A 27976-nucleotide genomic window follows, 5' to 3' on the forward strand; every position below is an offset into this window, starting at 1 on the left:
TGAAATAATGTCTATCTTTTTTTCCTGAAAGTTTTATAGCTTTACGTTTAAGTCCATGACATGTTTTTTGTTAATGTTTATGGAAGTTTTTAGGTTTAGGTTAAGGTTCATTTTTTTGCCCTATGGATGTCCACTTGCACCAGCACCATTTGTTTTTAAAGGCTATTTTCCACCATTAAATAGACATTGCATCTTTGTCAGAAAACTATCAGGCATATTTGTGTGGGTTATTTCTGAGTTGTCTATTCTGTTTTACTGTTCTACATATCTATCTGTCTTTCCACCAATACCACACATTCTTAATTACTGCAGCTATGTAATAAATCTTGAGATTATATAGACTGAATACTTACACTTTATTCTTCTTTCCAAAATTGTTTCAAATAGACTAATTTGTTTGCCTTGCGTTTCCATATAAATTATATGATAATCTTGTCTATATCGCATTGTATTTTTCTGGGATTTTGATAGGAATTGCATTATACCTGTATATCAGTTTGAGAAGGACTGACATCTTTGTGATTTTGAGCTATACAATACAAGAACACAGTATGACTCTACATAGAGTTAGATCTGCTTTGATTTCTTTCATCAGTATTCCATAGTTCTCAGTACACAGTCATATACAAGTTTTGTTAGATTTACATCAAAGCATTTCGTTTCTTTTAGTGATTACAATCAGCATTATATAGTGCCCACATGTTAATTGGTAGTATTTAGATAAAATTAAATTTTGTATGTTTTATCCTATGTCCTATAATCATGCTAAAGTCACTTGTTTTAGAAAGTTTTTATAGATTCCTTGGAAGTTTTTATGTAGACACTATGTCATCTGAAAATAGAGACAGTTTTATTTCTTCCTTTTCAATCTACATGTTTCTTTTCCCCTTAAATTGCGCTGGGAACAATTTAATTATATGGCATCATAATTATTTTTATATATTGATAAATGCTATTTGCTTCTATATTCTTGAGAGATACTTGGTTTTTAGTTTTCTTTCTCTTTTTTACATTTTATTCATAAACTCTAGTCTTTAAAATCATCATGAAAATTGGGAATGATTACCTGCATTATAGATGACAGAGCCACAGAGAGTTTAAGCTACCTCAGACCACAGGTACTGGATTTATACACAGTCCTTCTTGGTCTTTTTATCACCCAGTGGGGGTGAAGTCTCAGCTCCATTTCATGCCTTCTCTGACGACACCTGGTAAGGCACTTGGCCTGGTGAGGGCAGAAGTCCACAAGTCTACACTGTCCTGTCTTTTGCTGGTATGAAAGAAGTTTGGGCCACAGGTACTTTTTTTTTCCCTGTAGTTTTGGCAGAACACAGCTGTTAGTATCTAAAAGATTTTTGTCTTGTCTACTTTGCTTCTTTTCTGATCCTCTGAGTAAAGAGAAGAGATTTTTGTTAAGGCAGTTTTGGGTCTGTACCTGTTTTTCCTTCTGAGTTGCAGGTTCTTCACCTACAAATCTGGGATATAGGAGGCAAAAAGAATCTCAGGAAACTCACCCCTTGGTCATTCCTTGGAGTCCAAGTTCCCACATCTCTGCTGCTTCTTCCCACTTTTTAAAGAATTCCTACAATGTCCAGGGTATTACTTATAGTTTAGAGGAGGACTGTGTAAAAATTATGTCTACTTCACCTGCCTAGAAGCAGAAATCCTGCAATACTTCCTTAATATTATTATTTTTATTTTCTTTTTTCAGTATTTGGCTGGGGCTGGGTTTGAACCTGCCACCTCTGGCATATGAGATGGCGCCCTACTCCTTTGAGCCATAGGCACCGCCCCACTGTTTTCTAGTTAGACTTTACCACTTGTGTAAGTCCTAAGAACTTTAGAACAGTCTGCTTCCATTTTCATTCCTTACCTTTGAGCTACTGCCATATGTTTTACTTTCTCCTATGTTATTCACTCCAGACTCACTACATTATTATTTTAGTTTAAGCATGAGATTGCCTTTGAAAAGAATTAAATCAGAAGAAAATCTTACGTCTCATACATGTAGTTAACATTTCTGGCGTACCTTATTCTATGTATAGATACATTTTTCCATTGGGCGTTATTCCCTCCTATCTTAGGGGCTTCCTTTAATATTTCTCAAAGTGCAGTCTGCTCTTCTCTCTGCTACTGTGAACCTAAGCTGCTCTTTTCTCCCCGACTGTCATCTCTGCTGCCTTCATAATTCAGCGTTCTTAGGACGCTGCCTGGGATCCTCCTCACTGTGCTGTCATCTAAACTCTCCCTCAAAGCAACTAGTCAGGGCAATCATACAGCTCAATTCTTTTATTTCCTCAGCCTCAGGAATCACTTTCCTTTGTGATCAGATCTTCACTTTCTTGCAAACTGTTATTTCAAATACTTTGTCCTATCAATTGTCTCATGAGAGAGGGTAAATCTTATCTCCGTTTTTTCCTCTTGGTTAGAGGTGGACATCCTATATTCAGATTTCACAAACTAAAGTGGGCTTACTTACTGTTTGTTATTTAAAGACGAAGGTTTTTAATGTAAGATTTCTCCCAAATGCCGATAAACAGCTGCTGAACAGCTACCGCACTTTATTGAAAATTATACTTTCTTCTATTCTAACTAACTTTATATTTATCTTTGTCGGTCCCCGCCGAGGCACCCTGTCACTACCAGTTGGGACACGGATTGAAGGTACAAGCCTATAAGAGGTGGGCTTCCCATAGGTGCAGGGAAAGCCCCAAGCAACCTCTGTTGTGGCCTTTTACTGAAGCATAATACAACAGGTGTGGGGGCCCACGTACTGGAGCCACGTGCTTAATGATCACTCTGTGGTTTTTCTCCACAGGCTCAACTCCCACCCCGCTGCACCAGGAATATCCACAGTATAACACCTAATTGCTAACCTGCGACCAATCTTATCTCACTAACGCCTGCAGCTTCTTGAGGGCTTATCTCTGGGCAGCAAACATCTGCATGCTGGTAAGAGATTGTCTTACTCACAGCACCTCCTTCAAGAACTCAGAGCGCCTTCAAGAACTGGTGACCACTTTCACAAGCTTGGTGGAAGTCTCCTACATATTTTTTTTTTTTTTTTTTGAGATAGAGTCTCACTTTGTCACCCTCGTTAGAGTGCCATGGTGGCACAGCTTATAGCAACCTCGAACTCTTGGGCTCAAATAATTCTCTTGCCTCAGCCTCCCAAGTAGCTGGGACTACAGGTGTCTGCCACAACACCCGACAATTTCTTTTGTTGTTGTTTGTTTTGCAGGCCCAGGTTGGGTTCAAACCCACCAGCCTTAAAGCATGTGGCCAACGAGTGCCCTAACCATTGTGCTATGGACGCTGCTCTAGACTTATCATTTTAAGAACAACAAATAAACATTTTTTTTTTTTTTTTTTTTTTGAGATAGAGACTCACTTTTTCACCCTTGGTAGAGTGCCATGATGGTACAGCTCACAGCAACCTCAAACTCTTGGGCTCAAGTGATTCTCTTGCCTCAGCCTCCCGTGTAGCTGTGACTACAGATGCCTGCTACAATGCCTGGCTATTTTTGGAGACGAGCTCTCACTCTGACTCAAGCTGATCTGGAATTCATGAGCTCAGGCAATCCACTCAACCTGGCCTCCTAAAGTGCTAGCCACCACGCCCAGCTGCCAAATAAACATTCTTAAAGATAACTTATCTAAAAACAGAGATTGAACGGGCTATTTTCTTATATAGATATAATTAACCCTGTTCTCAAATATATTATTAATTATTTTAGGTAACTTATAAATTTGGTGGTCTTTGCTTAACTGTGGTTATCGCTATGTCTTAAAGCTTATTATGTGACATATAATGTATAATAATTATATTTTCTCTTATGATATCTAGACTCTCTTCTCAAAAGCTGAATGATTTGATGCTATATTCAGGACTGGCTAACCAACCGTTTACCTGTTTTTTTTTTGGCTGGGGCTGGGTTTGAACCCACCACTTCCGGCATATGGGGCCGGCGCCCCACTCCTTTCAGCCACAGGCACTGCCTAACCTGTTGTTTTAATTTCAAACTAAAGTGCTTTCTTTCTGACTCATTTATAACATAGAGAAAGAGGTGTCTCTCACTGTACTGAGGAAATGTCAGTAGAAATGAAATCTTAACGTCTGCCTCACATCACTGATTCCCTGGATGTATGAGAGACCTCCCACTAATTCATAAAGATGTAAAAGAAGAAGATAGATTAGTCAAGCTGATCAAAACTAATGGGTAAAATAAAATTCTACGTAATAGATACACAGAGAGTAGCAAAGATCGATGATATTTATGAATATAAATTTGCTATACCCATTTATTATAAATAGCCATTTTAAGTTTATTTATTTAAGGTTATTTAAATCAGAAATCATGTTCTGATTTACAAACTTTATATACTTTGTTTATATAGATTTGCTTATGTGGATAAACAAGATCATCAGAGAAAATCTTGCAGAAGGAAAGAAAATACCAAAAGTTATATGGTGAGAGCAACTGGAAGAGTGGAGTATATTCAAACTCATACTATCCAGTGTCAGGAATCTCTGACTCTGTATTAATCACCTTTGTTTCCTTCTAGAAAATATAATCAATGCTTCAAATTCTTTGTTTATTAAGTTCTTGTGAAGGCCGTCCGTTGAAATCTCAGTTTCTTTTTGAGGACATTGACAAAACCACCAGCTTCCCCTTTTCACTGTCCATTTCAGGATATTGCATTCACATTTTGGTCCATTTACTTTATTAACTCACATTATCTTTTTCAGGGTTGATATCTTCCCTATCCCTTCCCCTCCCTCTGCCAAAGGTGACAGGACTTTACTGTCTATGGCAAAGCTGACTGCTTTGATTTCCTGTGATATGCTTTGATGGTAACTGGAGAGGAAGGTTTTGGCTTCACCCAGGCCTTCCCTTCCTCTCTGCTGTGGTCTACTCCCTCCCTGAATCTTTATTCATATACTCAACTTCAGAGGAGTTTTGGATCAGGGAGACAGTATCTATTGGAGGAAAGCAATAATAAACAGGAAACCTTAATGACTACTTTCTTCTCATTCTTTTCAAACCACTAGATGATGGAATTGAAAGTTAGCTGATCATTTTCTCCAGAGTAAAACCCAGGCAGGTGTCTCCACACAGCATAGAACAAAGGGCCAAGGAAGCTACTTTGAAATTCTTAAGAGAAAAGAAATTTTCGATCAGCACCAAGAATTGAACAGCCCTATGACCTCCTGCAGTGATAGTCACATGGGAAGGAATGAAAGGCCTCTTCAATGGCTTACAGTTCAAAAGGCCATTATAAACCTCTCCAAAGAAACTTTAGCAATGTAGTTGTTAGGCAACCTTTAACTTCCTCTGGGTTCTCTCTGAAAGCTGAAAAATGGATTTTTCTTTATCTCATCTGAATTGTAGCTGTCTGTTAAAAATTTGGAGAGATAATGTGCTTAGTATTTCAGAAAACATTAAGCCTGCTTTCACTAAAATAGAGACAAGCTTAAAATAATAGATTTTGCTACAGTGCTGCATGCATGAAAATAATGGATGACCTTAAAAATATTCAAATGTATTTGGACAAGTATTATTAATCTTTCTTTAAGGCTGAAAAGAATGCACAAATGTACACAGCTATGATTTAACAATAAAATAAATAAATAAATAAATAAATAAAAAGAATGGTTTAGGGGTAATAGTTCAGGTTTTATGATCAGACAGACATAGATTCAAATCCCTACTCTTGAATGAGTCATATAGCCCTGACCGATTATTTACATGTTATTTATCTTTAAAGTAAACAGTAAGATCTACTTTTCAGAGTTTTGATGAAGATTAGACATTATATTATAAGAGTATTTAATGCAGGGCTGACACAATAAGTAAGCACTCAAATATGCTCAAGATAAATGTGAAAGCATAATAGCTTATTCAAGAGTTTACTTTAAAAATATTTGTTGAGAAATTACTTCATGTTGCCCATTCCTAAGAGCAAGGGATATAACAGAAGCGTGAAGTAGAATACACACATTTCCTCCTACTTCATGGAGCTTAGTTAATTGGGAAAACAGGCAGTAGGTAAATAATTTTATATATATGCATGTAAAATGATATTTCTGCATAATTTTTATACAGGATCCTGAGAGAATATGACAGCTACCCTAACCTAGTGGGTAAACAGCATTTGCTCTGCCCACAGGAGACTTAAACTTAGGTGAGAACGATAAGTAGGAATTATTAAGGCAAAGGGGAATGGACAAGATTGGGAATTAGAACTATAAGCAAGAGAGTCGGAGGGAATATGATGAGTGCTTTCAGAGAACAGGAGATGTGAGCCGTGAATGGGAAAGTGGAGCCCTGTAAGCTGGCGAGGTAGACCAGAGTCAGAATGCGCATGACCTAGTGGCCATTTTCAGGACTTTGTGTTTTGTCCAGAGAGCTGTGGGAAGCCCTTGAAGAAGCAAGGCTTGATGCAAAAGAGTAATGGATATACCACGCTTAAAACATGACTTTAATTGCTATGATGAGATTGACCTGAAGACATGTTTAAACAGTTGGTAGCAAGGAGATAGTAGTAACATAGACACAGGCCTATGGCCCCAGCAGGGTCAACCTCTGAAACAGAGGGGGAGGAGCTCTTTCTCACAAACTCTGGGTGCTCTTAGCCAATACCTAGCAAGGTCAGCCCTCTCTCATGAAGGAAAGAGGCTTACGAGGAAAGCAGAATCAAGCAAGTAGAGGGACTGAGTCCTAGAGATGTTGCTGGAACCCCTGGACTCCACTGTGCTGAAAGCAGTGCTCCTCGGACTACTCATTTCTATTCGATGATATGTTCTCTTTTGCCTAAAGCAATCTGAGCTGGATTTACATCACACAAAGACCATGCAAATTGAGACAGAGTTCATAGTTCATAGTCTGCTATTACTGCTGTAACAGTTAACATAGACCACTGCTTAAGACTACATAAATGTAGTTTCTCACAGTTCTTAAGATCCAAAGTCCAAAATGAGTCTAAAGGGGCTAAAATCAAGGAATTAAGGAGCCTGATTCATTCTGGAGGCTCTAGGAAAAACTGTGTTTCTTGTTTCTATTAGCTCGTAGAGGCCCTTTTTGGCATTTGTTATCCACATCACTCGATATCATCTGTTCCTTCACTATAGTCAAATCTCCCACTTCCATCTTCTAGTAAGGGCACATCTGGTTACAGGTGTAGCCCGCCCAACGACTCATGCTAGTCTTCCCATTGTAAGACCTGTAACATCTGCTAAGTACCTTGGCATCTAAGGTAGGATTCACAGGTTCTGAGGATTGACTGTGGCCGTCCTTGAGAGGACAGGGATTATTCAGCCTCTTTTAAGCACTAAACTGTATTGCAATAATCTCCGTGAGTAAACAAGATCAGATCTATGTAAAGAGGGATGACATTGTTTGTATTGTAAATAATTAGAATGGGTTAAAACCATAAAGAAATTGAGTAAGTAGCAGTAGAGGAATAATTTCTGAGACCTAGCTGTTCACCATTCTAAGCAGGTTAAATAGAAGTGACTCAAAGATTTGTTTGGGTTTTTTTGCACCCTGGTTCCTCTGTGTGTCTGGGGTGGGGCCTGGGCAGGAAATCGTGACAGAAGTTGAGAGGCAGTAGCAACAGCAATATTAAAATTTTAGAAAGTCCTTGAATGTTGACTTAGAAAACGGAGCACAGTCTAAATTACCTTTTAAAGAAATGTAGTTATAAAAAAGTATCCATAAGTATTTTGTCGAAACTCTAAAGCAAATAAACTTTGATTATAATATCAACATATATTCTTCTATTACCACCCAATTAATGTGCACACTGTTATTAAATACCCCCTTCGTTTTAACTTGTGTGTTCTTATTGTTAGTTCATGCAAAAAAAAAAAAACACCCACCTATAAATTTTCTTCCTGTAAGTCATTTTTGAGAGAACAGTTCCACATAGAAAGAAGTTAACATGTAGGACCATGTGTTTTAAATGCACTGTTGATTATAAAATGATAGTCAAAAAAACAGACAAAGTAACAAAGTAGGGTTTCCCTAAGGATTTCCTACAGACGTCTGTCCCAGTATGATCTTGTACATATTAAAAATGCAAAATCTTGGGTCTCCCATCACACAGTCTGTGGTAGTTTCATAAGGCTGGTCTAACAAAGTCCCCCAAATTGGGAGGCTTAAAAAACAGGAGTCTATTCTCTCATAGTCCTGGGTGTTGGCAGGCTGGTTGCTTCTTGGGGAACAGGAGCAAGCATCAGTTCCGAGCCTCTCTCCTGGCTTCCGGCGGCTGCAGCACCACAGGTGCCTCCCGCTTGCATCTTCACCCTGGGTCTTCCCCTCGGCCTCCCTGCAGTCACCTTCCCGCTGAGCGCAGCATGTTTTTACATGGCATTCTCTTTGGTGTGCTCTGTGCCTCTTCTCTTCCTGGGAGGTCACTAGGACCCACCCTACTCCAGCATGATGTCACTTTAACTTACATTTTAATTACATCTGCAAATATGTTACAGGGTATTTCAAAAGTCACCACTAAAATTGCCATGCATGGGGGGAAATGGGAAATTGTAGACAAATGTACCTTTTTTACAAAATATTCATCAGAAATTTTTACAAAGAGGTGGCCAACATGTAGAGAATACTTTGTAAATATTTTGTAAAATTTTGCGATGAATGTTTTGTAAACCAAGGTACAGTTAGCTAAAATTTCCTATCTCCCCCTATGTATGGTAATTTTATGGGGCAACTTTTGGGACATCTTGTATTTACAAAGAAGGTCACGTTCACTTCAGCTTAGAGAGACACAATACAACCCAAATAAGAACCCCTGGAAACTAGGACCCACACTCCTACATTTTTAACAAAAGTTTTAACTTTAAATTTTTACAACCACTGATTGAAGGGAAATTCAGATTAAAATATTTTCATTTGTAAAGAAACGAAGCCTGCCGTAATCCCAGCTTTTTTTCTTGAGACCCTTCATTCCTTCAGAATTTCTAGATTTCAGAATAGAAAGGGTATCATTTCTGAAACTAATTGGCAACAGTAACTGCTTATTGCCCTTTTGATAAGAACAGAGAGAACGTTGTGCAGCACAGTTAGTAATTAGATATTGTGCTATTTCAAATACAGTAACAAAATCTTATTTGATATTTTTCTGTTTTATGAAGAAGAGTGTATTGATGTATTGCTGTGTAATTTTAAAAAGAAGATCTTGAAAATAAAATCAAGATTCTTCTATTTTCTGGTTAATTAGAAAAATAGTGACTTCACTATATCCTAAGTTATGTACTTTATGGTCCACATCTCATTATGATTTAATTAAAAGCATGACCAAGTTCATGCGTTTTACAGGCTACCAAATCCAAAGGATGGCAGGGAGTATTTTGGTTGTAAATACATATTTACCCAAGACAGTACAGGCTGGGTTAAGCAAACACAAATTAAAGGTGAGAATATGGTACAGAGGGAAAGTAAGAAAATCTGCCACCTTAGTAATATTTTCTTAAAAGACCTAAATATTAATTTATAATGAAAATTCATTTTGTACAATATATAATATATTAGAGGTGATGATGCTGTCCATCGTACAAAGCGTGCCAAAAAGCATCTACACAGTTTAAGGTGGGAAAACTGTATTAAAATTGTAATGCTCAATACATGCCGATAACGAGATGCACGCAAGTCACACTTGAGCACCTCTTGTAATTGCCGATGTCAAATGTGACTTGAGTATTACAATTTTAATACAGTTTTTTCCTTTCTCATGTTTGAATATATTTTTTGTCACCTTTTGTATTGTGACTTTATATAAATCAACGTTTCTCATGATGTTATAAACAGCAAAATGCTTACTACTGTATTTTGTTGCTATTGTCACAGTTACCAGAGAAAAATAAATATAGAAAACATTAAGCAAACATTGTTTCAGTCTTCATAGTGCCAGACACCTTCTATTCCCTACTCATCAACTCTTTGTCTTAATTAAATTATCAACATGCAGTGATTCATGAAATTAGATCTTACTGTCATCCAGAGGGTTATCTTATCAGCAACTAACTATAGTTTTGCAATTCCTTCATGGTCAATGAGGTAGATTTTCCTGCTATCAAATTTCAGGAACATCAAAATCCTAAATATAGAAATCTATATTGCTTTTATGTTATTTATACAAAAATATATTTCCCATCACCAACTAGTTGTCTTCTGAACCATTAACCTAAAATTCATATTTTGTGGATTTTTTTAAAAGTAGTAAGGCTGTCACTTATTATGAAACCTATTTAAATGGTTTTAATTAGAAAAGGAAAAAATATTTTATGGAATTCTCAAGCATATACTTTTTATATAATAAGATCTTGAGATAATCTTTAAATTCTTCAACATCTATGAAGTGAGTGTATGATGCCCCATAATCATATCATTGTATACAGTTATGATTTAATAAAAAAAATTTAAAAAAAATAAATAAATAAAAAAAAAAAAAACATCTAATCTCTTATCAATAACTACTCATTCCTTCCATAGCCACTGCTGGTTGATGTGCTTCTTGCAAATTTATTATTCAGCATTTTGAAAACTTAATTTTTCTTCTGTTTATAACAGAAAGCTCTTGATATTTTTCTTTTCTTTTTATTTCCCCCCCAAAGGGATTTATCATTAACTTAAATACGATATCTTCACACCATATGTTTATGTGAGTATATAAAACAAACGATTTCTAACAGGAAAATAACAAAATTTTGTAACTAGGTTTACCAAAGTTCTATCAGTAAAGAGTTTTGCCAGGATTAAAACCCACACCATTTGGCTCTAAAGTATGTTCCTGAATATTATGTTTATAATTCAGTTATTTAAGTTAGCAAATATTCTTACAAAAATCAAACACTTTTTCTTTATTTTGAGAAGAACCATAATAAAAGGGACTTTGAAATCAGGCAAATATTAGATATAATTTTTAGTAGGTCCAGAATTGAACATAACATTTAATGTTTTAAAATCTATACAATCACCAGCAAAAGGTGGAAAATTATACATTATAGCAAGGTTGTAATGATTAAATTAGACAATGTAGACGTATTGAGAGAGAAAGTCTAGGACCTTCTAGCTAAATATTTAGCTGAAATATTGTAGACACCTAAAATCAATGTGAAGGGATGTTTTGTTCAATAAACTATTCTGGATCAATTAGAGATTTTTTTTTAAATGCTGTACCAAAAACTTCCAGATGGGTTAAAAATTTCAATATAGTTTTTAAAGTACTACAGGAAGTATATGTCAAGATAAAAATCTTAGAAAAGAAGAATCCACCCATTTACCTATATACAAACATAAAATGTTTGTTGATAAAAAGAAAAAAGTTTAAAAGTCACCCATGAAAGGGGAAGTTGTTCACAACACATATAATAGATTTAATTTGTAAAGAGTCTTTCAACTTTAGAAGGAAAAGGTCAATTCCCAATTTGAAAATGGAAAGTGTTCATGGATAATTTAATAAAATAAATTCACAAGATAAAAAAATGTGAAGGACAAATTAATCATTTAAATATAAAGGATTTCCTTTTCTTCTCTCACATCACTGAAATTTAACACCATAAATAATATTCAGTGTTGTGAAGAATGGTGGAGAACATCCCTATGATAAAATTTTTGGAACAAATGTAAACTGATCCAGTATTTTTGAAAGATAATGTACGTACACCATACATGTTAAAAATATTTTCATGTATCCTCATTTATACACAAATTGTGCTTCTAGGTTTTTAAACTCAGGAAATAATTATACAGTATAATGTTCTATGAATTAGAATACACATGTTTGCAGTAGCAATAACATGAAAAATAGAAAATGAAATAAAATATCAAATATGGTGCTGACTTCAACAAATTCTTTTACATACAGCTTTTTTTTATTGTTTTTAACAATAACTTTAATTGTTAATTTAAACACTATGAAGTTAGTATTTAAATTTACCACCTGTTTCTCAACATCTTTATTTGGTATTCCTGTACAATTTCAGCTTTTTTTTTTTTTTTTGAAAAGACTACATTTATTTAGGAATAGTGTTGTTTAAAACATTCTTATTATATATTCAAAACATATTTTACATCATAGTGGTTTTCAAACATTATTATTATAACAAATGGAATAAGAAAAAACTCTACGTAGTGGCATGGGAGTTGCTCCTAATATATTTAGAAACAACCATAGGTGGGTGAACAGTATTTAAATATATATGCTATGATCCCATTTATACATTAAAATATATATTTATCTCCAATTATATGTATTACATATATATTCACCCCAAATTTCTTTCTTCCTTAAATATTTTTCCATCATTTTGATTCTTAACAATGAGATGTATACTATCGTAATTGGAAAAGTAAAAATACTATATTCCTTTTTTTCTTTTTTTGAGACAAAGTTATTTTTCTTTCACCTGGGATTGGAGTGCCATTGCCTCTGCCTAGCTCACGGCAACCTCAGACTCCTGGGTTCAAGCAATCCTCCTGCCTCAGCCTCCTGAGTAACTGGGACTTACAGGCACTTGCCACCATGTCCCATTAATTTTTTCTATTTTTACTAGAGATGTGATCTTACCCTTGCTCAGGCTGGTCTCCAACCCTGAGCTCTAGTGATCCTCCCATCTCAACCTCCCAGAGTGTTAGGGTGATAGACGTGAGCCACCACATCTGGCCAAAATACTGTATTTTTATGAAATAATGAATTGAATGTCTCTCTTATTTATGTTGGTTTTAATTATGTACAAATATTTTAAAGGCATGAAAAACGAGTTTAGATATAATTCTGATTCTGAGGGGCTTGTGTAATATTTATCTCTACACTGTATTTTGGTGTTAAAAGTTCATGCTTAAATATTTTATGAAACTGCAACTGCTTTTATAAACTATCCTAAAACTTCTTCCACCCAGTACTATCATTTTGTTAGTACCATAACCAAATAAATGATGGAGGCAGAAAATGTTCTAGCTTTTCGTGTCTTTTAGAGTTTCTCTCAATCTATCTTCAAACCATAAGGTCTGCTTTGAAATTTTGACTTAAAAGAGTAAAATTACTCAAGCCATTGTCACCCTTTCTAGTTGAGCTCAAGTTTTTCGATTAGTGTCATTACTGTTTTCAATCATGCTGAATTCAAAAACGTTTCTTCTTTTTTCAAGCACTCAGATTGAGATCAGAGAATCTTGTGGTGGGGTGATCAGCATGTGTAGGTGAACAAGTATGGGGCTGTGCATGCGGCTGTGTTCTAGGTGCGGATACATGACAGGTGTTGTATATGTGTGTACACTTGTACTGAATGTGTGCACACTAACATACATCGCTTCTGCGCATGGTGTTCAAAGACAGAATATTTGAAAACACAACGTTTATAGTCCATTCAAAATGAAGCTAGTATATAGACCTTCCCATTTATAGACAGTAATGTGGAGAAGGCTTTAATCATATGCGAGGAACCATTGCAGGCTCATTGTAAACATTAGCAGCATCTCTAAGGTCAAGTTTACAGGGTAATTGCATTTCTGAAATGCAGGCCTATAGGATTGGATTCAGTGTACTGTGAGACTGAAGTCCAAATTTTGATAAATAGGATTTTGTACCAAATATATTTATTCTAAGATGTTAAAAGTGAAAAATGACATGGCTGATTTTATACTATAGCACCACAAAACTATTTTCCTTCTAACTGCTTCATTTCTCCCCCAAACTGCAAAGTCAACTCTAAGAGCATAGAACAAAAAAATGGTTTAAAAAGTGGCTAAACTCAGTCCAAGAAGTATAGCCCTGAAAATTTATGAACATCTCAGGTTTTTCGTTTATTGTCATTATAATTATGTACTCTCTTTGATTGCTTAAAAAGTTTAGAAGTTTTAAAGAGGTATGGAATTACATTATATCATTTACTGAAATCTCCCTTTTTTGCCATATTACTTTTCAAAATTTAATTTGTTTATATTTTCTTTTCCCATTTCCTTTGCTATTCAGGGATAAAAAGATTTAAAAAAATTATAGAACTTGTAAACTAATTAAATTACAACAAGGAGAAGTGTTTTACCTTGATTCCTTCCTATTTTCCTTTAGATACTTAGTCTTCATATTAGAATCTTGCTTTGAGGGGTAGTGGTACTATTTCTTAAGGAAGTAGAAGAAAAAGAGAGTATAACCTCAATTAGAGAAATACTTATAAATTGATGTTGATGGAGATTCTACTTTACTGCTATGAATCTTCTGTTTTGTGTAGGGCTTTCTCACATAGAGGAATGTGGTGTAAAAAGCTTAAATACAGGACTAAAAAGCAAAGCAATTTCTTCCAGGAATCAGCAAGAGTTTCTAATTAAAAATAATTTCGCCACTATTTGTTCATCTATTCACGCACACCAGTATAAATTCAATCATTATTTATGTGTACCCTTATGATGGTTCTGCATTTGATCTTAGCCAAAAGGCCGAGAAGCGATCTTATGATGGTTCTGAAGGTGAGATCAAAGAAGTAAGAAAATTCTCTGAGAGCAAAACTTTTGTTAGGAAACTCACCTTTTACAAAGGACTTAGTCCACACCCACAACAAGAATATGCATTTGCAAACAGATCAGTTGCCTTCTGAGTCTTTAGTATTTACCATAAATAAATCAAATTGTTATATGCATAACAGAGGCACTCATAATACGTAGAAAAGAGTAGTACTCAGTAGGAAAATGGGGGAGATTAAGTATTAATCATTGAGTATCAATGTATTAAATAGGAATGGCATGATTATGGGCTTATAAAAACATTATCTGCTTTGGTGTAACAAATAAGTAGATGAATGAGTAGCAAATCGATTAAAAAGAAAAAATGATATGCTTACATAATTACATTTATAAAATGAACTTCTTGAACAGTAAAACTCCTGAACAGTATTTTTCACACACCTTCACTTTTCCCACCTCCCTCAAATGGCAAAACTCTGTTATCATGTGACTAAACTCACTGAAACCAAACAGCAAATGGATAATTTAATAAAGTAGTTTTCCACAAACTGATTGGATCCATGCAATTGCCTGGGATGCTTATCAAACATTTAAATGCCCACATTCTACATGGACCTACTGAATCTAACTCTCCACAGGGGCTTCCTAAGAGGAGGCAAGATGTTTGAACATATATGTTACACAAATTCACTTAAGCTAATTGTTTTATACCACACTGGTATTTACAATAACTACCATCTTTCTTAAGTGCTGGGATAAGGACAACAACTCTGACCTGCTGTCACTTTAATTGTTCGGTCCAATGTAGAATGGGAGAACATTTTTAAATGTCCATGTTTTAAATGTCAGGGTAATGTACTTACTACAGTTTTCTGCTTTCCTGTTGTCCCGGATTACTATTCTTTGGTTGATCGTGCTGAAGAGTGTTGTCCAGTTAATGGTATGATAATAACACAGGTTGCTGTTGTCGGTAATGTAGATGTTTCCTGCACTGATCTCCTTCAGGGACTGGAACTGCAGAGAGGTGATGCCCTGTTGCTTGAGGATGAGCAAGGAGAGGCCACTAAGGGGGGAGGGAGAAGACAGAACAGTGAAATGCGTCCTGAAGTAAGACAAGGAGCCACGTCTCACTCCAAATGGAGCGTCAATGGAGCATAAGCAGAGATTAAGTTCATAAATCTGTGTTCAGAATGATCTTCTTTCTTAATATGCTACTATCACTTTTAAAAGTAACAATTTGACCCCCAAATGGAAAATATTCATTTCTTAAAATTACAAATATTGACAATATACCTCTTTGTCTACATACTTACCACTGAAATATCTGCTCATTGCCTTGACTTTCCCAGCCCTAATTTTAAGTTCTTTAACAATGAAGTCCTACGTTAAGATTAAATAAATATTTATAGGATGGCTATCAATCTATTCAAAGTGAGACCTTAATTCTACTGGAACTGTGCAAAGGGTTTAGAAATGCTTTTGGAGGTTAGATATTACAGAAAATGACTATAGATATTTAGCTTTGATTTATACCTCAGACACCAAAGAATTGTTTACTTGAAAAATGTATAAGTAAGGTTAGGAGATAATAAAATTGAACAGAAGAATATTAAATACAATTAAACTAAAGTTTAAAAATATATACTCAGATGACTTCGGCAGCTGGGAAAAACTTTTCTAAAAGATCAATGACCACTACTCTATATAAACCAAATATCATTTTAAGAAAACTGTTTTTATTTCAACGTATTTACATTTCTGTAATTATTTTTCTTTTCCATTTCGTAAAGAACGAATATGCTTTGAACATTTCAATCAACTAATGAATGTATTTTACATTACGTAGATCAAAGATCTCCCCTTTCATTTATATGTCTACATATATTTTGCTGTTAATATTTATACTTGTTTTTCATGTGTACTGTGTGTGCACATGTACGTGTGCTCAGTGATAAAGACTAACATATAGGCAGCACCTGTGGCTCAAAGGGGTAGGGCGCTGGTCCCATATGCCGGAGGTGGCGGGTTCAAACCCAGCCCCGGCCAAAAACCACAAAAAAAAAAAAAAAAAAAGACTAAGATATAATTCATTGTCTCAAATTTTTGGTTCCATTACAACCACCCTGAAATATTGATTACAATTTCAGCACCATGCCTTCACTGATTTATAACATTTTATTCAATGGATAATATATATATTATTGTTTATATATAATACTTCAATAGATTCTATCTTTCAACTATTCTTTTTTATTAAATGTTTTTACCTTTACATTTTTTTTAAATCTCTTACAGATGTACCTGTTTTAGATTTTAAAAGGGAGATGAATCCTTTCTATGAAATTATTTAACAATACTCAACGATAGTTTTGATTTTAGATACCTCTGTAATTTAAGCAGACATTAAATAAAACCCTACTTATGTAAATGGACTTTTAATTGTTCACGAGTAAGAACTTTATAGACAGGAAAGTAGAGAAACCTAAAATAAAAGCAGCGGCTTAGTAAAGAATAAGTAATTTACTATTAACATGTGAATTAAAAATATAGACATTGGAATTTTAGAACAATATTCTTGTAATCCTGAATTTTTCTGTCCATTTATTAACCAATGCTGCATACAGACTGGTGGACCAAGTCCTGGAACATCAACCCTGAGATGTGCTGTTCATAAGATAACACCAGAGACAAAACAGAGACCTCCTAATACAAGAGGATTTGTATCACACATCTGTGTAATTACCAAGTCACTCAACTCTGTCTTTTAATTATTATAACATCTGATCAAAAAAGAAAAAAAGATTTAATTTTATGGCTCAAATCATACACTCCATACTTTAAAACTTGAATATTACTTTAAGTTATAGACAGAATATATTTATCAAACTATAAATAATACCATGGGTTATTTTCATGGAGTTATCTTTGGAATTACAGGTGAAAACATAATTACCCCAGAATTAGTAAATCAGTAACAGTGATGGTTTTGACGTAATGTACACATGATGCTCCCCTTCAAATTCAGGAGACCCGAAGGCTTACGCATTTACACCTACCTGTAGAGTACTCTTCCACCAATGGTCACCAGGTTAGAAAAAACACTGAAGTCGGTCATATTTGGGGGCCATGACTGTATGTTCAAGAAACCTATCAGTGATAAAGGCAGTAAAAATTAATCAGATTATCTCTGTCTTAGTATGTTGATTTTTCTTGAAATACGATAAAAATGTCTTGAAACATGAATAATAAGAAAAGGGAAAGTAAAAATTTCTATCTTTGAAGTATTCTATTCCATATTTCTTCTCCTGAGATTGAGTGTCCTTCCCAAGACAATTGCATATATTAAAAGATTTACAAGACTCAATTTCATTTATTCTTACAGATGCGAAAATACAGTCTAACTAAAGAGAAAAATACAGTTTTGATTATTCTGAAATCTGTTACCACTTCGTTGGTATAGTTATGAAGGCAGTATCTACCTTGCATTCTCAGCCATTGAAGTACAGTTGTACCCATCCTCATGAGATTTTTACATTCTTTGATGGTAAACTCCTATCTGATTCATATCTATGGGCCCCCTACTAATACAGTCTAATATTGAGCATATTAGGTGCTCAATGTACATGTAGTAAATAAATGCTACATGTTACCCACATTCTCACTTCCTGAGAAAAAGTAAATAGAAAAACAGGCGTTCAAAGATAGGTGACATTTGCAAAAACACTAACATCAAAATTTCAAAGATATTTATCTTGTAATTTCATGAGGTTTCATAACGGGAATAAAAATCCAAGAAGTATGGCCACCATTGTTCAAAATGATATGAGTTTTTATAAATTAGAATTTGCTTTGAAAATGTGTTGCTAATTCCAACTTTATATGTAAATGTTTTCAAGAAAACACCAATGTTATAGCTGATGGTGCAAATGCACTTTGAAAAATTACCTGTTATCTCTCTGACGGTCCGAAAGACGTTCAGTTTCTCTGGGTCTATGGCTTCAATTGCATTGTAAGGATCCCTAGAAAATCAAGAAGAGGTGCAGACAAATGAAATCTGATTACAGAATGAAAATATTAGTAATGTGATATTATTTCATTCAAATTGAAACTTAATTAGCAGTGCGGAAGTTAGCATGCATCATCATCTGAATTATTCTATGCTAGATGTAAAAGAGGATTAGTAAGTGTTTGTAGGAAATTTTTGATGACAAAAATAGGAGTTCTTCATCAAAGCCTGGTCTAAACCTGAAAAAAGAATGTTTCATTTTTAACTATCCTGAAAAAAAAAAAACAAACTAAAAATAGCAAGTCAATGTATGAAACATTTTGTTTTAAAAATTAATTCATAATTGAGAAGAATATACTCTGGAAATATACACAGGGTACCAAAAGCTGTATGCACAATTTAAGAAAGGAAAAAGAACTGTGTTAAACTTGGAATACTCGAAATATACTGGAATTCAAGCCGTGTTTGAGCATCTCTTGTAATTGCAGAAGTCAAATGTGAGAATACAAGATAACAAACATTACTGGACAGAATTGGACACTCTTCTCCCCAGTGACATATCACAACAACAGAAAACAAACATCACATGTCCTCAGGACCAAATTGGAACTAGTTGATCAACACTTACATGCTTATATGGAAGCAAAACTCAACAGAATACAAGTAGAGGGGAGAAGGGCAGAGGATGAGTAAACTCACACCTCACAGGTACCACACGTACCTTCTGGGTGAGGGGCCCACTTCACAACTTTGAGTGAAAATATGTAAAAGCTAACTATGTAACCAAAACGTAATATACTGGAATAAAAAATAAATAATGTAATAAAATAAAATAAATACGTATCTATCCAGCAATAAAATGATTTTATTTTTACTGTTGACATCTGTTGTACCAGTGTATGACAACTTTTGTTCTGATACCGTGATCGATCATAGTATGTGGTCCTAATAGTGCTCTCAGTCAAGGCTCTGCACAATCCCCTACAGAACAGGTGGGTATATAGCCTATACTCTGGAGATTTGTGCCTGAATTCATCTTAGCATTTGTTTATACCAATATTAGAGCCCTGAAATGACTTTCTATTCTGGCAACCTTGACCTCTAGGACCACCTTGTACCAGCTTTCTGAACTTGGCTCATCAGCATATTCTTCTCTATTATAAGCCATCCATATCTTTAAAAAAGTGCTTGATTAAATTACTGTTACAAACTAAGAAGCATAATCAATACAATGTACTACTTGTTTAACATGCAGTGTTACACAAGGCTCAGACCCTGGATATTGCTGAGACTGGAGAAACACTATAAATGCATTTCCCTATAATTCACACATAAACTATTGATTAGCATTTTTTCAAGGTCACCTGAATAGCTTTTAAAAGCTTAGTCTCAATTATATCTTCTGGCAAGCTTGCTATTTACAGGTAAGAATAAATGGAATGAATAACTATGCTTTTGATGACTCTCAAGCCAAAAATGAAGTGTCCTATGCAGGAAAATTCTTGTTGTCCTCACTTCTTAATGTGCAAAGACTTCTGTATGCAGAGAAATATCAGCTCTGCAGTAGGAGAATGAGCTTTCCACGTTTGTTCTTTGATGAAAGGCAGTGTATAGAACAGCTCAGGTCATATAATAAAACATCCTGACTGTATTGAGAAAGACTCAAAAATTCAGGGCAAGCACACAAGAATGGGGTCAGTCCACACCTACACGGAGAACTCTGCGAGGGTGCCAGGAATGAAATGAATCCTGGAATGTTGGCGTCAAGTGCAGTGGACCACAGACATTTTATATGGTTAATTTTAGAGATTCAGGACCCTCATAAAACAAGGTGACAGAATTCCCCTACCCGACTTCTATGCACATCTTGGAAGTTTCATCTTACTGCCACTTGAAATCTATAGTACTTTAAAATCAAGAACTTTCCTAACCAAATTCAGAGCCATACAAAAGAACATTATGTCCACCCTGACATTATGTTTGGTGACCCAGAATGAAGTTCAAGAAAAAGAAAAAGAAATACATTTTTTAAATTCCACGTAAATCACTTTATTACCAAACCCATAACCTCATTGTCGATCACAATTGCAGTCGTGACATAAACGCCTCCTCGCCAGTGACTCCTCGTGATACAGCATAAACACGCTTATTTGGTATCTTGTTTCCCTAAGCACATGTACATAGCATCAAACATGACCAAAAACAAAAGGAGTACATTCCTACTGATAGCCCTAAACGCTAAGCTGTGCCTGTTGTTCTGTATTCTTTTTTTTTTTTTTTGTAGAGACAGAGTCTCACTTTTATGGCCCGCGGTAGAGGGCCATGGCATCACACAGCTCACAGCAACCTCCAACTCCTGGGCTTAAGTGATTCTCTTGCCTCAGCCTCCCGAGTAGCTGGGACTACAGGCTCCCGCCACAATGCCCAGCTATTTTTTGGTTACAGTTCAGCCGGGGCTGGGTTTGAACCCGCCACCCTTGGTATATGGGGCCTGCGCCTTACCAACTGAGCCACAGGCGCCGCCCTGTTGTTCTCTATTCTAATTGATTAAATAAGAAAATGACAGACGTGCCTATTTCGATTTTTAACAATGGCACTATTGCACTATAAACCAAATATGCCAGTTAACTTTCTTGATTCCTTTTACATATTAAAGTTTTAATTGATACATTGCCAGAAAATTTATTTTGGGCACAAACTTGTTTTTGAAAGTTATAATTGCATTTAATTATGATTTTTTTTGCTTTTTTATTTTTAATTTTATTTTATTATATCATTACTTTATTGAGAAATAACGTATGAAGAGTAAAGTACACAAATCTTAGTTTAGGTGTCATCGGCCTTTTTAAGTTGTGTCTCAATGTAGACAGCATCGACTGTCTTATACTTCTTCCCAGTACCTTTCCCTACTTCACATCTCAATTTTTATATATTGCAAGATTTATTACATTTAGTTCTGTAATAGTAATTCCCACAGTTCCCAAGTCTTAGCTGTATATTTATTTATTTTTTTTTCTGAAGCAGAGAGAATTTTTAATTTATAATCAAACTAAATTCAGAAAGATTTTCACTGATAGTACCAACACCCCAAACAACCACTATTAACAATTATATGATATCTATTCAAGTTCTCTTTTATACACATGGATAATGTGAAGGTGAATTTTGACAAAATCATGCAGTCCTACTAAAAACTAGTTAATAATAGTATTGAGGATAATGGATATTAAGTGAGTTAAACATTAATTTACTAGATGTTTCCTATTTCTAATACCCTATATTAGTCACCTTTAGAACCGCTCTTTCTCTCCACGTACGTACATATTACATTAGTGATCATACCTGTATCTATACCTCTATGTCTTAGGTCTCCTGAATTAACTCTATATCCATACTTTCCTAACATGAAAAGAAAAGGCTTCACACTGCATGTTTGATGCTGGCATGAGAACAGAAATAAGGAATGCATCATATTTTGCATATATATTTGTCCTAGAAAACGCTTTGTAAATTGTACGTCAGATGCAATAATGATTACAACTTCAAATTTTCACATTTTAAGTGCTATAATGAAGGAAAAATAATCACTTGAACTAAGAAGTAAGATTCATCTAAAGAAAAATTTTACCTTCCTTTGATTTTGAAAATATTATATAAAAATAATGAAATAATAAATCAATAAAATAACATTTGTTTCAGAAAATGCTACGCTATAAACTAGACATAGTTACTCAGACTTTTCTTTTACACCACCTTTTTCCCTGCCTTGTTCTCCTGCTTTTCATTCTCTCTATCTCCCTTCCCCACCTTCCTTTCCTCTCTCCTCCCCGCTCCCCTTCTAACACCTGTTCCTTTTTCTCTTTTATACCATTTATTAAGGTTTTACCATATGTCAGCTACTAGGCTGAGCAGTTCAATGAATTTTTTTCAGTCACCACAGCAACTAGAGGAAACAGGGTTTATTATTAACCCATTTCTCAATTTTTTTTTTATTAAAGAACCCTGAGAATTTGACAGTAAAGAGAAGCGCCCCAGTTCAATGCAAACCGACCATGGGAGGGCTGCAAATCAAACTCCAGGATGGTCTGGATCGAATATCCAAGAAGAACATCTCACTCTTACTTTCTGAATTGATTTTTAAGACAAGCCTGGTTTACCCTTCTAATTCTAATCAATGTAAGTTTCTACAAGTCATTTTTCCACCAGGATGAATGAGTAATATTGTTTTCCTTAAAAGTCTAAAGTTTTGTAATATTCTTATCATAAGCCTGTGAATGCATGTTTCCTCCTGCATGATATATTTTTATTCCTTGAAATATCTATTTTTTGCATTTATTAAATTTACTCCTACTATTGGCCATAGGTGAATAAAAACATACAATGCCATTTTATATCCAGTATAAATTCAGAGTTTCAATAAATATGGTCTGTTATTTAGTCTTGACTAAAATAACTAAAATAACTGTTCTGAACTTCACTAGATTAAGCATTTTTTCAAAACTTTCTACCCATGTTATCTATAACCTCATAATCTATACCCTTAAATTAATTTTAAATTAAAAAAATAAATAAATACAAATAAAAGAATTTTAACTATTAGCAGGTCACTTTACTTGTTTTGTGATTCTCCTACTAACAGAGAATTACTGCAGTGGTTTTCAATGGAGGCAGCACCAAATGTTGGCACATTTGTAGATGTGTTGCAGTTGTAACAGAGATTGGGGGATACCGTAGGCTTTTGTAATAAATAAATAGTTATTAATAGGTTAAGGCTGTTAAATGTCTTACAGCAAAGGATCACCTCATGTCTTGTAAAACACCCTACAAGGCATGCAGGACCTCCTATGTGTAAACTCCATGTTTGATCACACCTCTACCAGATGTAATTCTTTTTTCTGGTTCTGTTACCCTGATTTCAGTGAAAGTGATTTCTGTCTTCCTTTTGTAATACAAAATGTGTTCAGTTATTTTCTACATTTTCCATTCCAGTAATCAGCTGACTTGTTGTTTATTCCCTTGTACCTTTTTTTTCTTTTTTTTTAGAGACAGAGTCTCACTTTATCACCCTCAGTAGAGTGCAGTGGCATCACAGCTCACAGCAACCTCCAACTCTTGGGTGTAGGCGATTCTCTTGCCTCAGCCTCCCAAGTATCTGGGACTATAGGTGCCCGCCACAATGCCCGGCTATTTTTTTGTTGCAGTTTGGCCGGGGCTGGGTTTGAACCCACCACCCTCGGTATATGGGGCCAGTGTCCTACTCACTGAGCCACAGGTGCCACCCTGCCTGAACTTCTTACATAAAATGACTTTTAGTCTTATTTCTCATAAATCAAAACTTTGTAAGTGGAATCTGAGCGTTCTCCTAACAATATATATTTTATTGTATGTTACGCTCCTTATATCTCTTCCTTGAATTATAACTAGAGAATTAAAATTATTTTTTAAATTATGTATATATGTAGGCTATATTACCTATAAATTTTATTCCAGAATTGGAAAGGGGTATAAAATGCTTAATATATAAAAGAGAAATGCTGAGACTGATAGGGACGAAAATCACTTATCTAATCCAATCCATGTGAATATGACTTCAAATCATTCCCCATACTGATGTACTTGAGACTAATTCATATATTATTTCTATGTATAAGCAGGTAATATGAGTGGCTCTATCTTCTTATTTCTGAAAAGATTTTTTAGCGTTACATGATCTTTTATTCATGGCAATATGTGGTTTTAAAAATAGTTAAAATGTGAGTATACTGCTTTACTAAATTAACAAATACATTAAATTATAAAGATGTGCCTAAATATTAATCTAGGACTGCACTACAATTGGCCACGGAGGCTAAGACAGCAATGTAAATGGACTCAGAGAGTAAGAGGCAAGTGTCACAAAGTTGTTTAAGTATCTCCTATCTCAAAATGACCCACTCCAACAGTCTGTTGCCATGTAAGAGTGTAGGTTGAAGATTGCCAAGTTTACATATTTCAAAAGATAAATTGAACATTTTAATCTTTAATTTTTATTTATTTTTTAATTGAGACAAAGTCTCACTTTGTCACCTGTGGTAGAGTGCTGTGATATCATAGTTCACAGCAACCTATAATTTTTAGGCTCAAGTAATTCTCTTGCCTCAGCCTCCCAAGTAGCTGGGACTACTGGCACCCACTACAATGCTATTTTTAGAGATGAGGTCGCACTCTGGCTCAGGCTGATCTCAAACCTGTGAGCTCAGGCAATCCACTCACCTCGGCCTCCCAAGTGCAGGGATTACAGGCATGAGCCACCATGCCCCCTAATCTTTAATAAAATTATTTATTGAGCCAAATACAAAAAATCTAAGGCAAAGAGTACATACATACTATTATCATATTGCACATGGAACCAAATTAAAGCTAACTGATAAGTAAAAAGACACTTTAAGCAGTAAAACAGAATAATTTATCTGAATGGAAAAAAACAAACTGACCTATTGCTCTTACTGTTGCTATTTGAACATATTTATTCATAATATATTAAATTATTTGCTTCTAGAAATGATGGAATATACATTCAGAGAAAGATTTTGAATTGAAATATGTGAGTGATATTCTTTGCATGTACCTTTAGCACTAACATTTAGGGATTAAGTAGTATTATAGACAAATAGATAAAACATAAAGTAAAAATATTGACATTTTTATTGCAATTCAAAAAATACAAACTTGGTTATTTTCCCAGTTTAAACCAGCAGGTGGTTCTGTACGGAAGAAGCCTAGATAATGTTATCATTTTTATTACCAAAATGAAATTCATTTAGTAACTCTATTAACAGTAGCGCTATCTTCCCAACTTAAAAAACAAAGAGAGAAAAAATACATCAGGACAAAGAGAATTTCTGAAACAAACTCAGGAGAATTTTAACTCGCTCATTCTTTTTTATGTGAGATTTTTTTTTTTTATGTGAGATTTTTAAAAGAAACATTAATTGATGGTCCCTTGACCTAATCATTTAAGAATCTGAATGAAGATTTTTCACCTCACCCATCAATACTGTTTTCCTAAACATTTCTAAAAATAAGCCAACCTTGCTGAAAACTATGGATTTGAGGATAACATCCCCAAATACATTTTAGCTTAAATACAAATTTATATTTTCAAACTTAGGCAATTACCAAAATATAGGTATACACCAAAACTCTGGTATACCATCACTTCTGGTGAAATCTATCCCTAAGCTTTGTCAGTGAAGAGCAGTGACAAAAAGTGTGACTCTTTCAGGGCAAGAGGAATAAAATAGACAAGGCTAAACTATCTCTTCAGCTTTGTCCACAATGTAAAATAATTTTGTACAAAAATTGAATACTGACCCATGAATACCAGTGACAAGGAAGATCAAATTCCCATTGATCTTGGTGCAGTTTATGAATTTGTCGATGTTACTGGAGTCCACGGTCTGAGCAGACAGCAGTGATCCTGTGCCAATGCCATCACAAGCTGTAGAGACAAGACTCACAGTTAAGAAATGGCCATTGCACCATCACTTTTCAATGTAAAAATGGCAGCATTAAAAAAAAGTATTAAAGGTTTTCTTTTTCTAAAAAGTAAAATAATCATTCATTCATTCAACTTTTACTCCTCTTCTGCCTATTGTCCCTACACTATAGGCTTGTGACTATGACTCATTGTAAGAATTATATTTTAGATCAATACCTATTATATACACACAACACAAACATAACTCAAGCAAAACCTTCATTAATCCATACTTCCCATTACTATATAAAATTATATGTTTTCTTATCTATTCTAAAATATTATTTTTAATACTTTTGAAAAACGGGTCAATTCAATAAAATAATTTCATGGCCTATTTACTAATGGTCCACAGCTTACAATTTTTAATAAGAATAGTTTTTGGAATGTATTATGAAATTTGCCATCTTCTATAACACTCTGAAAGGTTTAATAACATCTAGGACATTTGGACTGTACTTTTGTCCTGCTTAATTTAAGATTCATTTTGGTCACGAATTTGAGAACCCACAACTGGAAGGGGTTCACTAAAATTCTTTTTCTAGTAAATAGTATTGATTATGTCTGCAATACTTGTTTTTATGGTAAACCTCCTTATATTTTCGTATGTCTTATCTTTTAATTATTTTTCAGATTTGGAGAGTTAATGTCATGTTTTATTTCTTTTCATACTTACACATCATTTTGTATATAATGGTAAACATAATGTGTTCTGATGTTAAAATAATCACATGAATACTTCTTTTGAACAAAACTTCTGCTAGTGGTGAATAAATTCAACTTATGTCAGAGTTCCTATCAAAGTTAACCCTGACTGTATCTAGGCCACTTTAGTAGATACAATGGAAAACGCATAATACAAGCTGTTATGACACTGATACTTTGAGGAACCGTCCAAAGTCATGGAACGTGTTTGTGGGAAGGTTTGGATGGGAGAGTGAATATGTTCTCTGAGGCTAACTCCTATTAAAAAGCAAATTATAAACTGTGGTATAGGCTTCTATGCTAACCCAAATAATCTGAGCTATTACTTACCTTTTGGGCAAATATCAGTGCAAGGTTTACACATTTTAATCCCATTTTCTTCGACTTCCATCTTGGAACTAGGGCAGGCACGCACACAGGAACTGGAATCTACCACAAAGTTATCTGATGTTGAAGAAAAGGTAAAATAAAAAATAATGTTCAATAAATGAGCTTAAAGCAAGGTATTTTATGGTTTTAAAATGATTAGCATCATTAACAGTGTATATGTCTCTTCTTCTAAAACACTCTTTCAGTACTTCAAGCTGCAATAGCACCTTTAACCATCCACATTCAAATCCAAAGGCAGTGTGTGTCAGCAACGAGTCCTTGCTTGGCTAGAGCTCCGCATCCTGCATTGCCCCTAAGATAGTGTGGATTTCTTTTATAGACTTAGGAAAGAAAATGACATTTAGTTTGTGTTTCTCAATAGTTCCACTTCATTTCATGTCATGATGTAAGTCTGATGTCTAAAAATACTTCAAGTTCATGAAGCACAAATAGGAGTAAGTTGAATTGCCTTGGATCAAGAGAGAATACTTCAGATCCAGGAGGATATGTTTAAAATGTATTCTCTCTTTCAGTGGAATGCCACAGAAACTTTCTCACATTTTTATATAAAGAAACAAAATAAAATTTAAGAGTGTAGTTACTTTAGAAAAAATACACAAAATAGACATGAGACATCTTATTACTTAACAGTGGGTGAAATGTTTAGGAGTCCAATGACCTGAGATGTGCCAGGACATCCTCTCCAAAATAAAGGATAATTTATTACATCTAAAGCTTCCCACAATAAAAGGAAAACACAAAACATGATAGTCCATGCTGTTTTTAAGGGCAGTATCTTTCCACACCTGGGATCCTGTTATAGCACAATATAGAATGATATGGAAGGCATCTAGCCTTGAGGGTATACACAGCAGAAAAGGCATAGGGTATGGTTCCAAACTATGGTGC

At 34.7% G+C, this 27976-nt stretch overlaps 1 protein-coding gene across 1 annotated transcript in view; it reads right to left on the reverse strand.

Annotated features, from left to right (window-relative positions):
* ERBB4 (erb-b2 receptor tyrosine kinase 4) overlaps positions 1–27976 on the reverse strand; it is a 1129145-nt gene that overhangs the window by 273587 nt on the left and 827582 nt on the right. Inside the window, exons 8-12 of the mRNA XM_053597917.1 lie at positions 27029–27142; positions 25828–25954; positions 18414–18487; positions 17525–17615; positions 15332–15531 (exon numbers count right to left, since the gene is read on the reverse strand). Coding sequence (XP_053453892.1) covers positions 15332–15531; positions 17525–17615; positions 18414–18487; positions 25828–25954; positions 27029–27142 — 606 coding nt within the window. The remainder of the gene's footprint in view (positions 1–15331; positions 15532–17524; positions 17616–18413; positions 18488–25827; positions 25955–27028; positions 27143–27976) is intronic.

The sequence above is a fragment of the Nycticebus coucang genome, chromosome 7 (genome assembly GCF_027406575.1).
Source record: "Nycticebus coucang isolate mNycCou1 chromosome 7, mNycCou1.pri, whole genome shotgun sequence".
In the NCBI taxonomy this organism is placed as follows: Eukaryota; Metazoa; Chordata; class Mammalia; order Primates; family Lorisidae; genus Nycticebus; species Nycticebus coucang.